The 13,763-nt window shown below is 35.4% G+C and overlaps 1 protein-coding gene across 7 annotated transcripts in view; it reads right to left on the bottom strand.

Moving 5' to 3' along the window:
* Positions 1-410: 410 nt before the first annotated feature.
* Positions 411-13,763, bottom strand: part of LOC114049920 (centrosomal protein of 170 kDa-like) — a 172,249-nt gene continuing 158,896 nt past the window's right edge. For all 7 annotated transcript variants that reach the window (XM_027871379.1, XM_027871374.1, XM_027871378.1 and 4 more), the window contains 4 exons: positions 8,251-8,339; positions 5,210-5,303; positions 3,936-3,987; positions 411-2,687 (listed from right to left, as the gene is read on the bottom strand). In XM_027871379.1, the coding sequence (XP_027727180.1) occupies positions 2,398-2,687; positions 3,936-3,987; positions 5,210-5,303; positions 8,251-8,339 (525 nt within the window). In that variant the 3' untranslated portion in view covers positions 411-2,397. The remainder of the gene's footprint in view (positions 2,688-3,935; positions 3,988-5,209; positions 5,304-8,250; positions 8,340-13,763) is intronic.

Here is a 13,763-nt window from a genome sequence, read left to right on the forward strand (position 1 = left end):
CTCGAAGAGGACCATGACATCAAGGAGATGATGACATGACTTGTAATTGACTTTGATTTGAATGAGGGAGGGCTATGCAGGTCACCAGCCTCACTTTCTCCTCCTCACTGTATATATGGCACTGTATTAAACTAAGTATGAAATGGAAAATCAGAAATAGTCTTTATTATAGTGTGGCTGGCTACTGTTTATTTTCTCCTTTAAGCACTCCAAAAAACATGGGGCTTCAGTGATCTTATCCTATTATGAGCTTTCAGATGGTTTTTTGCTAAGCCTTGTCTAGTAATAAGTTAAAGTTATCAGTAACCCCAAAGGATACAAGAAATTAAATGTACAGTCATTACATAAAGTTCCAGAAACACTTTATTTAAAAATGGAGCTGTAAATGCATAACAAAATAACATAGGTAATAAATGTAACAAAAATAAATAAGGAGAATAATGTGTTCATACAAAATAATAACATAGTAAAAGGCCAAATGCTTAACACCGAACAAAAATGTGTAAACTCTTGAAAAAAATCTTGAGACAATTCTAGAGTAATATTTTTCTAAGTAACTCCTTACCTTCCACTTCCATATGGTTAAATTCAGTACCCAAACACCGAGGAAAAGAAGGAATGATGGTTATTAATTTGGTGAATTTTTTTTTAACGTGGAATGACCCTGTTTCAACATTTTACTTATTCTTTTGAACTATTTCTATCCTTCCTTTCATTTTTTCTATCACCGTTTTGAGGCTTCCTTTGATAGTGGGGAATTTAGCTTTATATGAAGAGTATTTTATTTATTTTTAGATTTAAAGAAAAATATGAGATCCATTATACAACAGACTTTTTTTTTTTACACTGCTACAAAAAAGGTTTTTGCATTTTTATTACCTGGTCCAACTTTACAAGAATTCAGTAATCCTGTAGAGTTCTTAAATGTACAGACCAAGTATTTTTCTTAAACAACTATAGTATAGAATTATTGCTGAAATATTAAAGACCATTTCATAAAAGCTGCAAAAATTGTATTTTTAACCTTTAGAGACTGATATAATCAAGGGAAGATTCAAGCCTACTAGTTATATTTAACAGAATTAATATTTCTCCAAATTATAGTGTTCTGGAAATACAAGGTCAATTACTTTATTTTTTTAAACATACCCAAACATTACCTTACTGGGACGACAAAAGGAAAATGAGTTTTATATAGGCTATTTTCACAGACTTTCTATTCAGTGGTTTCAGCCAAAGTCTTATGTTAGTAGTTGTCTTTCCAAGTTCTTATACAGGTATACAGCAGAGACAGGGATTTACTATTGAGTCTACAGGGAAACACACAGAAGCTATTTATGTGCTTGGGAGTGAGACTATCGATCAGCTAAGTTATTCCTATTGGTTCTTCAAGTCCTAAAGAAGAATTTTATACTTCATGATCATTCTAAGAGAAACTTTTAGAAACTGTCACATAGAAACTTGGTATCACCAGAGAGTCTATTTGCACCAATATACATGTTCTTCTCTTTAAAAATATACTCCACCTATCTGTTTAAACTTGTTTTTATCATTCCAATAGCCACCTGGACTGAAATGGAAGAAGAAATCTTTCTACTTTCATTTTTAAAAAAAGAGAAAAAGAAAAAGTGCCAAATTGAGCTTTCAGAAAGTGGAGTGAAACACTGTGGGTTAAAACAAATACAGTATTAACTATGTACATAAAAAGACTGGTAGTCCTTATGGATATATAGACATGTCCACTTATCACTCCCAGCAAATTCTTAGTGCAAACATAATAGTTAAACCTTGTCAATCTCAGGACAATTTATGTAACAACCAAGTTATATAAATCACGTAACTGTTGAAAAGTTCAAGACACAAGAATGAAAGCACTGTAATGTCTGTCTTACTGTGAACAGTAATGTGTCATTGTACCCAAAGGTATTGTATCCTAATACAAATCCTAATATTCAGAAACAAATATAACTGTTTAAGAAATCTGTACAAACTGAAGAGAAGTCCATTTCAGAGGGCAGCTTGGCATGGGAGACTTGGGGTTTCAGATCTACTAGATGGAAGTCTGCTTGTAGGTCACATCAGGGATTAAGAAAAAAAAATAAAAACAACCAAGGTCTAAGAAGGGAAAGATGCAGTTTTAATTCTATTTGCAAAGCACACAATAACCACCAAGGGCAAAGCTGCCATGAACTCACTTTTCCTCTCTTCTATTGATAGCTAACTTAATGGTTCTGAAGGGATTAACGTGACAGTCCAAGCATTCCCAATAAAGAAGACAAGTGTGACCATATTGCAGTTGACCAAGCTACTTTGTTTTGTATAAATCAACATCGTGACCCTTTCAATATCCCTAGGCATTCCACATTTAGGTAATTTTAAAAAACAATAAAGAATAAGTCATTCATGTACAGCGACATCCTCCTCTTCCCCTTCTGGGTTGAATCTATTGAAATGTATACTGAAATCAGCCTCGGATTCCACATTGTCAAATTCAGCTGAGACTGAGATGTCAGTGGGACGAAGAGCCCGAGCTTCTGGTTGGCAAAGGGGTGAGGTCTGAGCAGGGCCTTCATGGTTATTCCCAGGACTAGACTTCTGTTTTGGCTGGGCTGGTAAGACAGCACTGGGGAATCCCAAGTTGTTCAAAGCTTCCAAAGTTCCATCTGGGTCAATCATTGCATTGATCACTGGAAAAAATTTCAGTTGAGGAAAAAAGGTTTAAGTTATTTACACATGCCACAAAAATTAGATAACTAAAAATTATCTTCCAACCTTTGGATAATCTCATTTCACAATTGGTAGTGCTTATGCTTAGGCTGTTGATCAAGTTCATAAACACTTCCAACATTAGAAACAGACCTATTCTTCATTATTTCTGATGATTCATTTTTTGCGTATACCACCTCCACACTTGTGCTCCGTGCTCCTTTTTCTTCTGAGTCCCAGTCTGATTGTTAAGTGTCTCCACTAGAGTGTGCACATGTCCAACACCACGGGACATTTCAGAAAGCAAGTGAAACTTCTTTGGAACCTCTACATTGAATGCTAAGAGCACTTCTCTCCTATTACTCTTTTTTACTCCACTATGAACAACAAGCAATTAAAGGCTGAGAAGTGAGACATCTCTGTACCACAAAGAAAGTTTGCAAACTAGATCTCCCTACATTTGAAAATTGTACTTTCCTATGCATTACTGTCCACCGGAGTCTCCACTGTGGCACATGCAAGATGACATTACAAAATAAATAGAGGATGTATGTATTATAAGAAGAATTTTCTAACTTTAAAAACAGGGAGAGGGATTGGATCTATGATCTCACTGATCTACTGGCTTGCTTTTTCTTTTGCTGTCTCCCATCTTCCCCAGCACAGGCGTTTGGGAAATGTGTGAGAGATACTAATATAAATGCTCTATTGGATAATGAGTAATAGACAAATGTCTGCTTTGCATACTCAGACCCTTGCTTTATTATTATTATTATTATTATTATTATTATGTAAAATTGTGATAGTATGGATAACATCCAAAGAATTTTCAAAATACAGTTGCAATATACAATGAAATTTAAAAATAAATGTATATAGCTTACCTACAAATAGTAAAAAACAATCTGGGATAAAATACTTTCATGTAAATACATAAATACTTGATAGTGCTTGTGTGAATGAACTGATAATGTAAATCTCATGAATTTTTTACTAAGAATGGTAGATATCTGACTTTCAATTAGTTTCAAATTTATGTGTGCTACTCTGATTTCAAAGTATTTTTTAGGATTTTTATATGCAGGGCTCTACATTTCTAATTTCTAGCTAAACATTCAGCAAAGTTTAAAAAATACTATCTTAACAATAAAAAAAATCCCAATTGTCTCAAGAAAACTTCCAGCACAATCACTTTTTTTTCCTTAAAGGCAATTTAGAAATGTGTCTACCTTGTAATTGCTTTTCAACTCTTTTTAGCTCCTGTAAAATGGAAGAAATTTCCTGAAAAGAAAAAGATCAAAATTAGCATTTCTTAATTGACATGAAAATTCTATCAGAAATACAGACATGGATCTTATTCTCCTGGTACACTTAACATTATATGGTACCACATAAGTGTTAACAGCAGGAAGAATTATGAAAATCCAGAAAGCATGGCTCTGTTTAAAGGTTTTAAATTAAAAACAAAACAAAACAAAACAAAAAAAAAAAACACCAAAACCTCATGCTAAAATTTTCTTTAGTTTAACAATGAGAAAGGAAAATGATAACTACGCACTGAAGAACACTCTGTCAAATGGGATTTTGGCCAACTTTATAACAATTTTATCCATGTGTGTTGCTAGTATCTAAGAATTTTTATTTTTTTTGGCTAGGCAATGGGGTTAAGTGACTTGCCCCGGGTCACACAGCTAGTGAGTGTTTTGTGTCTGAGGCCGGATTTGAACTCAGGTCTTTCTGAGTCCAGGGCCAGTGCTCTATCCACCGCAGCATCTAGCTGCCCCATCACTTTGTTTTTGTTTTTGTTTTTTGCTAGGCAATGGGGTTAAGTGACTTGCTCAGGGTCACACAGCTAGTAAGTGTTATGTGTCTGAGGCCGGATTTGAACTCAGGTTCTCCTGACTCCAGGGTCAGTGCTTTATCCACTGCACCACATAGCTGCCCCTCTAAGAATTTTTATAAGGAAAGTGGATATATGGTGGAGACCTCAAGATTAGGGTAAATCTCTGACTGTATATAAGAACTGCCAAGCTCTCAAAAAGGACATTTCAATTCCATTAACCATGTAAAAGGCAGGAAGTACTCTACTCTCAATGACTTCATGCTGTTCACTATATAATAATGAGAAGCCCCAAAGACTTTCCTTCTCCATATCCTGAAACTATCAATATTTGAACTTCAATGAGAGAGCTCATGGAAAAAACCCATCCTAATAAATTTACTGTAAACCTTCCCCGTAAATTCTCGTAAAAAATTTTAAATTGGGGCAGGTAGGTGGCACAGTGGATGGAGCACCGGCCCTGAAGTCAGGAGGACCTGAGTTCAAACCCGGCCTCAAACCAAACACTTGACACTTACTAGCTGTGTGATCCTGGGCAAGTCACTTAACCCCAACTGCCTTAAAACAAAACAAAACAAAACAAAACAAAAGAATTTAAATTAACAAGTAATCTCTGACTTATGACAAGTCTAACATTGACCCCTCAGGAAATGGCTCCCATACCATGCTTGAAGTTTTCACAATAGGAACTTCACTTTCAGCTCGTAACTTTGTCTCTATTTCTTCCCAATTCCGATCTTTGTCTTTGAATAATATTCTAAAGTCAGGAAAAGGAAAACATTTTATTTTTCATATTTTAAACTCAAAATATTTGTAGTATTTTTAGTGATGTAAACAATCAACATTTTGTAAAATCTGTTCAATCTCATACTGAAGAAGTATATCATAATTTAGAGTAGACAATATTGTGATTTCATTAGTCAACTTTTAACAGCAATATATTCAGAATTAAGTATGCAAAACTTTTACATGTAAATTATGTGATTAATTATCAACACCTTCACAAGCATAGTATATGTTGTGATTCTCGTTGAAAGTAGAACATATGACAAATTTAGAAAATTCTATTCATCTAAAACACTATTTTTCTAACAATGTAAATTAATGATCATTGTGTAAATTAAACAAAAATTAATAAAACTTGCATTTACACAAATTCAACCAGTCAATAATTATTTATTGGGACCAAGTAGGAGGCAGTTCTAATAACCTAGAAGAGAGGTGACAGGGGTGTAAACTAAAGTCATAGTTATCTGAGAAGAAAGATAGGCTTGGATCTGAATGTGGGAATAGAAATGGCAAGATCTGGCAAATGACTATATTCAGTGAGGGAGAATGAAGACTCAAAGATAATGCCTACATTTTGAATCTGGGAAACTAAGTGCAAGGCGGTACTTTGACAGAAATTGGGTAAGTTTGGAAGAGGGTTAGGTTTTGAAAGAAAGATGAGATCTGTTTTCAATATACTGAATGGTTTGAAATGTCTAACAAAAAATTAATGATGTAGGATTGCTACTTGGGGAAGACAAATTGGAGCAGGATTTGTAGATGCTGGAGTCATTGACACAGAGATGCTATCAGCTCCTATGTTAGCTTCTGAGGTCACTGAGAAAGAGTATATGACAGACACCTGGGGAGTACTGATAGTGGGTACAATATAGATGATGAAATAGCAAAGGAAACTGAGAAGGAGCAGTCAGATAGGTAGAAAGAGAACTATGAGAGAGTAGTGTTGCAAAACCCCAAAGAGCAGAGAATCCAGGATGATAGTAGGCAAGTGTCTTTTAAGTATTTTTATTGGCACTGTCAGCTCCTGAATTTCCAGAAAAGAGATGGGGACTGCTCTCTCTCCATCCCAGCAACATTGGCAACTGCATGCAGATGGCAGTGAAAACGTGTGTTTGCCTAGGTAAGTCAGAGCCTGAAGCTCAAGTCTCTGCCTTTTCTGTTTATTACTTATTTCCCTGAGCCCAGGTCACAAATAACCATCCTGAGAAATAACTATCTCCAGTCTTGGTTGCTACCTTGTAAGCCTGAAATTTTAGGAGTTTCAGAGTTGGGTGCTGACTGCCCAAAGGGAGGTGATTCCTGCAACTTTCAGGATATAGTGACTTGTGAGCTCCTCAGATGAAAGGGGAATGTGAAATAGCAGTTCTATAAAGTTGTCTTTGCTCCCAGGAAGTTGATACTTAACACTGTGGAAATGCTGACTAGGTGCAAGCAGTTTATGTTCACCTTAGATATGGACTATATAAGCAACTCATTCAAGTGCCATGCTCATGACATCCAAGCATTCATGGCTCATCTTTCTGTCAAGAGTAATTTTCTCCCATGAAAAAGGTGGAGTTAGAGGGAACAACCACTCATTGGGCAATTAGAACCTAATTCAACACCTCTGCACCTCTCCAATAAAAGAAGTCGCCACCACAGCTGGGAATATCTACTTTTCAAGATCACTGTTCAGTCATCCATGCTCTAAGAAAGAAACATAAAGCAGGAGAGGATGCAAGACTTAAAATCTGGTCTCAGGCTTGCACATGTTCTTGTTGCATTGTACACAGAGCCACAATAATTGCTGCTATGGTGGAAGAAGGCAGAAACTCCTTCCTCTCTCTGTGGGGAAGTTCAGAAGAGCTCACCTTGGTGCTATGTCAGCAAAAAGGCTACCTCTACAGAGACTGGAAGGTATCTCTTCTTGATCCTTAAGGCGCACTACACAGGCAGCTCTTCTTGGTTCAGTCATCACTCCTTTTTGGCACAGATCTTCCTATCCCTCCCTCTCCCTCCCCTGTTCCCCATTCACAGGACCAAGGGACCAAACAAGGGCCTCTGGTCATGCAAGCCCTACAGCAAGGGACCAGAGCATATGTGTCAGTGGAAATGGTCCAAGCATAGGTCCAACTCTAGGGGAAGTGCCCTAATACAAGGCTACATACAATTTTGACAAATGTTCTTTGGCTCTTTCAGCTTTGAAAAAATACAAACAAATAACTTTATATTTATCGTAACGTCATCAAATGAACACCAGTTCTAAATGGACAGTCTGACATGTCTAGATAAGAGCCACTAGGGAAACAGGGAGCATAATGGAAATTTTTGGAATGTTTCCAGATTTACAGTCAGTGTATTATCCTAGCCACATACCTCCGCATCATAAAGAAATTGGGTAAGTATTTTGGTAATTTAAAAATTTCTTAGTTTTCTGCATTATAAAATGATTAAAATCCAGCCTATTTTAGAACTTGAAACAACAGAACAACTAACACATTATTTTGCCGGAAACTCTCTATTATGGATATATTAAAAAGCATACTTTTGGAAGCAGACAGTTCAAATTGTATGTAAGTAAAAGGAGACTACTTCACTCTTCTCTTCTTTCTATCACTGGTTATTTTCATTTTTGTGTTAAAGCTAGTTCCAAAAAAATTTTTTAAAAATTTGTATTGAGAAAAAAATGGACCTAAACTGGATTTGAAATTAAAAAAAAGAAGAAAAATTTAAAAGACCAGGAAAAAGGGAAACAATATTATTACTGACATGTTTGTTGGTTGAATAAATGAACAAATGAATGAAAATGAACAAAGCTTTCTAAAAGTCACACAAATACTTATTAAAAACAGGCTTACCTTTGTTAAAAAATAATGGATCAAGCAAATAAGTTTAAGTAATGAAAAATACTATGAATCTGGAGAGTAAGATACTACCTGATCTTTCCAGCTGTCTTGTCTATAGATTGTCTTATCTTCCGAGAGAACTGGAAGACTGATGACAATAATAGATTATCTCCCATAACCTGAAAAATTAAAAGGAAAAAGGAGATATTTATATTGCAATGCAAAACAATCCAATATGTTTACTCTCTACCCAAAATACAATGCCTAGATGCAGGAAATAAAATGATAAAATATTGTATTTAAAACTGATTTTAACAAAACATGAAAGAATGCTTTGTTTTTAATATCAAATTACTGTCATGACTATCCTTGCATTAGTGATAATAATTATTCATCATCTCCACTAAAAAGATTAACTTTATTTTTTTCACTACTTCTAACAGTATAAAAATTTGTTAAAAAAGTTACAGATAGCATATATTCCACAATCAAAAACAAAGGAAAAACAGCAACAGAGGTGCCCAATAATTCACAGTACACAAGAGGGTCAGAAATGACACTTAAGGGCTCAGCTATATATGAAATAATAATACAATTATATATTACACATATTAAAAAATTATAAAACAATTACTTTAAAAGCACATGTTAGTTGCTATAATAACAATTATAATATAGTGAATGCAAAGAAGTAAATATAATTTCCAAATAATAGCAAAGATGTTTTTTCAACTTCAAGTCATGACTGGAATAAATAAGACAATGTAGTATGTTTTGTTTAAAAAGATAAGATTAGAAAAAAAAATGCAGCAGAATAGTACTATTTATCTAGAATATATGCCATCTAGGAGACATGGTAGAGAACATTTGGATTATGCCGAAAGGAGGGAGAAACTTGGTATATGCTACACATTGTTCTTCTTCTGAATCTTTGTTTTTGGTCATGTATCCTTTTGACAGTCTGATGAAGGCTACAGAATCCTTCTTAAAATAATGTTTTTAAGTGTGTGTGTGCATATGTGTGCGAGGGCATACAGACTAACACCACATTGTTTCATGAATGAAATGATGCATACTTTTTCCTCTGTCTTGATGAGACAAAGTAGTTTACTGGGAATTGAGACTAACACATCTAGAACATACAAGGAGGTGGCAGCTATATGAGATGGTGCAGAACTAAATTCTTTGTTATGGCTTTGGCATTCTGTTTCATTAATGCTCCTTTGCTTCTGAATTTATGTTACCTACCTTGGTCTTACATACTGGTTTGGCCACAAAGTAAATAGTGATTTTGAAGCCTCCAAGCCTCAGGGTTCTGGGTTACCATTTACACTGTCCTCATTTTACAGATAAATAACTTGGGACTCAAAGAGGTTAAATGGCTTGCCCATCACAAAGCTGGTAGATGCAGAAACAGGACTTAACTTAGCCTTCTTTCCCAGCTATTCTGAGTTTATGGCTCCTTCCACACTGACTTTTGAGATGTAGACTCATATTTTCCCTTCACATCTGTCTATGTTATGTTGTATCTTTTATATCATGTACCTTCCCTCAGAGGAAAAGTATTACAATTCATCAGGTTTTTACTGTAGGTGGTGAATACTTTTCTAGGCTCTCTGAGGATTAAACAAGTAGCATAAGACATAGTCCCTGACTTGAGCTAACAGCTAGATCCTGATTAGTGCAAATTATGAATCCCATGAAGAGGTTGTATGTATGTGAATTTGAACTTTTCTAAGTTTTAATTATGTAAAAAGATTATAATTGGTTCAAGCCCAGTGGCCATGTTGTGTGAATTCAAATAATGTGAAGACTTCCTGGGATTCATTATTTTGCACTAATTGAGAACTAGCTGTATACTATTGTTAAAGAAACAAGAACATTAACACAAAGAATAATAACAAAAACACTAAAGAATAGATAACTGCTAAATTCTGTGGTATAGACACCAAAGGTCACTGCAGTTTGGAAGAGAGGGAGATCATCAGTGAAGACTGGAACAATCAGAAAAGCTTCATGGAACTTGAGTTAGGGCCTGAGAATTAGATAGGCTATGAGAAAAAGGAGGAAGATCAAGTCAAAGGTTTAGAGAATTAGTAATGGCATATTATTAACAGGGATAGCTATGGTCCGTTCATGGCATGACAAAAACCCATTCTAACAGCAGTTGAGAGTAAATGGTTGGAAGTATGTTCCTAAGAAAAGTTTTAAATGGTTAATAATATAGTGACAGCAATAACAAGGAACACTATTATTATTTTCCAAGTAGATTTGGCAGGGTAAGAGCTGTTATCATAAAGGATGTGAATGTGAACTAGATCAAGTCCACTTGATTTGGGGACTTTCTTCAAAAATGCAAAGCAGCAAGGATAGAAGAACTACTAGACTTAAAGGCTTGAGGATGAGTGGGAAAGAAACTATACATGTTTGTATTGGGCTTTTTCTTGTCTTCTCAATGGAGGATGGGAGGTTGAAATGGGGCAAGGGCAAATCCTAATTAAAACAAACTAAATATGTTTTAAAATAAAAAAAATTAATTAGGTAGGCTTCTGACAGAATGATAGAGTGAAAATTTCAGGCCCAAATGCAATTCTTTCTTGTTCAGTTGTTTCAGCTGTGTCCAACTCTTCATGACCCCATTTGGGGTTTTCTTGGCAAAGATACTGGAATGGTTGGCCATTTAATTCTTCAGCTTATTTTATAGGTGAAGAAACTGAGGCAAAGAGGGTTAAGTGACTTGCCCAGGGTCACACAGTTAGTAAGTGTCTGAAGCCAGATTTGAGCACAGGAAAATGAGTCTTCCTGACTCCAAGCCCAGTGCTCTATCCACTACAGCACCCAGCTGCCCAAAATTCCAACTTCTCCCACAAGTTTGTTGTTCAGTAGTGTCTGACTCTACCACGATCTCAAAAATATTTTTTTAGAACTTGGCTAAGTGTAGTCAAAAATGAAAATAACAATCCAAATCTTCCTTCTTTTCATCCTAAAAACCCTTAACATCGCCTCCTACTCTCTTTGTTTTCCTCACTCTCTAATAATGAGATGGTCCTTCTCCTTGCCAAGGATAATTCCACTATATTTGCCCTTGATCCCATCTCTTCCAACTTTCTCCAGCTCAATCTTCTCTCTACCCTTCTCCTCAAATCCTCCTAACTCTACCTATTAGTTCCCTTCCTACTGCTTTTGAGTATACTCATCATCATTGGACAGCTCCCAAAAGATAAAGCAAAAAACTGAATACTACGTGTCAATAAATCATTGAAAAATAATAATAGCATCTAGTATTTATATAGTGCTTACTATGTGCCAGGTACTGTGCTAAGCACTTTATATTATTAACTCATTTGATAGTTACAACAACCATGAGAGTTAGATACTTTTATTATCCTCATTTTACAGATGAGGAAACTCAGGGTCACAGAGCTAGTAGGTATCTAAGGCTGTAAATGAACTCAAGTCTTCCTGACTCTAGGCCAGCTCTATCCACTGTACAATCCAGCTGCCAGGAGCACTGGGAAAAGATGGTAAAGTGCAGAGACTGATTTACAGGTCATTGCCATAGAGAAATCTCAAGATATAGCAAACCCAGATATAAAGTTGGCAAGACCCAGAACTTCTAGGTCAAAGAAAAAAATAGTGCCAAATGGCTATGAAAAGCTCAGCATAACCCTAACATAATAAGCTAACATTTCATAACTTTCAGTCATCTCAGCTAAGAAAACCAGAGCTAGGAAGAAGAATGGAAAGGAAAGGAAAACTTAATAGACAAAAGAATTTTAAAAGTAAGATAAATGTTGAATAAGCACTAATCTTTTGAAAGGGAAAGGAGAGACTTGTTCCTGTGGAGTTCTATTACTTTTCTAAGAGTGAGTGACTGAACAGCTCTGTGCCTGAATATCATGCTGGAATATTTAAGAAGGGGGGAAGGAGGCTTAACATTATTTCTTATAATTGTTGTGATACAGAGGATTATTCAAATAAAAAGATGGAAGAATAGGAAAAGTAAGGAAGCTCAGGGGCAGCTAGGTGACACAATGGATAGAGCTCTAGACTTAGAGTCAGGAGGACCTGAGTTCAAATCTGGCCTCAGACACTTGACACTTACTAGCTGTGTGACCCTGGGCAAGTCACTTAACCCCAAATGCTTCACCAAAAAAAAAAAAAAAAAAAAAAGTAAAGAAGCTCAAAAACTTCATTCATGTCTTGGTTGGGTAAGCAAAGTTTTCTTTTTAAAAAATTAACTATGTAAATAAAAAGACTATATTGGTAGAAATGGAGAAGTAGCAGGTCATAGAATAGCGCAGTCAAACTCAAATAGAAAACAGGGGCCACTAAACCATACATGTATTAGGGAGAGGACTTGAATGCAGACATGCATCCAGCAGAAAGAAATAAAGAGAAATTCCTTTCAAAATAATTACAGACCTCAAAAGCTATTAAAATGTGCATACCCTTTGACCCAGTGACATTGCTGCTAGTCTACACCCCAAAGAGATCACATAAAAAGGAAAAGGACCTATATGTACAGAAATATTTATAGAGTTTTTTTGTGGTATCAAAGAACTAGAAACTAAGGGGATGCTGATCAATTGGGGAATGGCTGTACAAGTTGTGATGTATGATGAGTGATGAAATACAGTTGTGCTGTAAGAATTGCTGAAGACGACAATTTTAGAAACACCTTTGAAGACTTTTACGAACCGATGCAAAGGGAAGTAAGTGGAACCAATAGAACAATTTATGCAATAACAATAATATTGTAAGGACAATCAACTCGAAAAGACTTAGCAACTCTGATCAATACTATCAATGACTAATCAACAACTAAACACAATTCCAAAGGACTCATGGTGGAGCATGCCATCTACCTCCAGAGAAAGGACTCAAGAGTACAGATCAAAGCATGTTCTTTTCCTTTTTTCTTCTTCTTCTTCTTTTTTTTTTTGGACACGAATACTGTGGGCATTGCTTTTGCATGACTACAAATATTTTTAATGTGCTTTGTTTATCTTGTTTTCTCAATGGGCAGGGAAAAGAGACTATCTATGGGGTCTCTAAGCCATTGTATCTTTATCTTGGATCTCATTAAGAAAGCATTTAGTGTTTTCCAGATACAAATATTAACTAGATCTTTTGTTTGATTCTAGTTAGGAAAGGTCCTTCTCTCATAAGCATTTTAGTGTTTTTTAACAAAAATGAGTGCTATATTTTATAGAAAGCGCTTTCTGCATCTGTTGATATAATCACATTTCTATTTTGTTATTAATGTGGTATTATTTATAGTTTTCCTGATGTTGAACTGTTTTTGCATTCCCAATATAAATTCAACCTTGTGTTCGGTAGTCTTTTGAATGTAATGCTGTTGCTCCTTTACTAATATTTTATTAAAGTTTTTACGCATCATATGAACCCAGAATTTTCTAATTCCAAGTCTACCTCTGTTCTCTGTACCAAAGGTGTCAAGGCTACCTCACTACCCTCTGTAACAGAGTGTTACAGCCCTCAATACTCCCAAGGGCAGCTTGAACTTGATTAAAATGTAAATAGGAAATATTTAACAAAATAAATAAAAATAAAATGAAGCATTAATAATGTTAACATCT

The sequence above is a fragment of the Vombatus ursinus genome, unplaced genomic scaffold, assembly GCF_900497805.2.
Source record: "Vombatus ursinus unplaced genomic scaffold, bare-nosed wombat genome assembly UNPS02014798.1, whole genome shotgun sequence".
Taxonomy (NCBI): Eukaryota; Metazoa; Chordata; class Mammalia; order Diprotodontia; family Vombatidae; genus Vombatus; species Vombatus ursinus.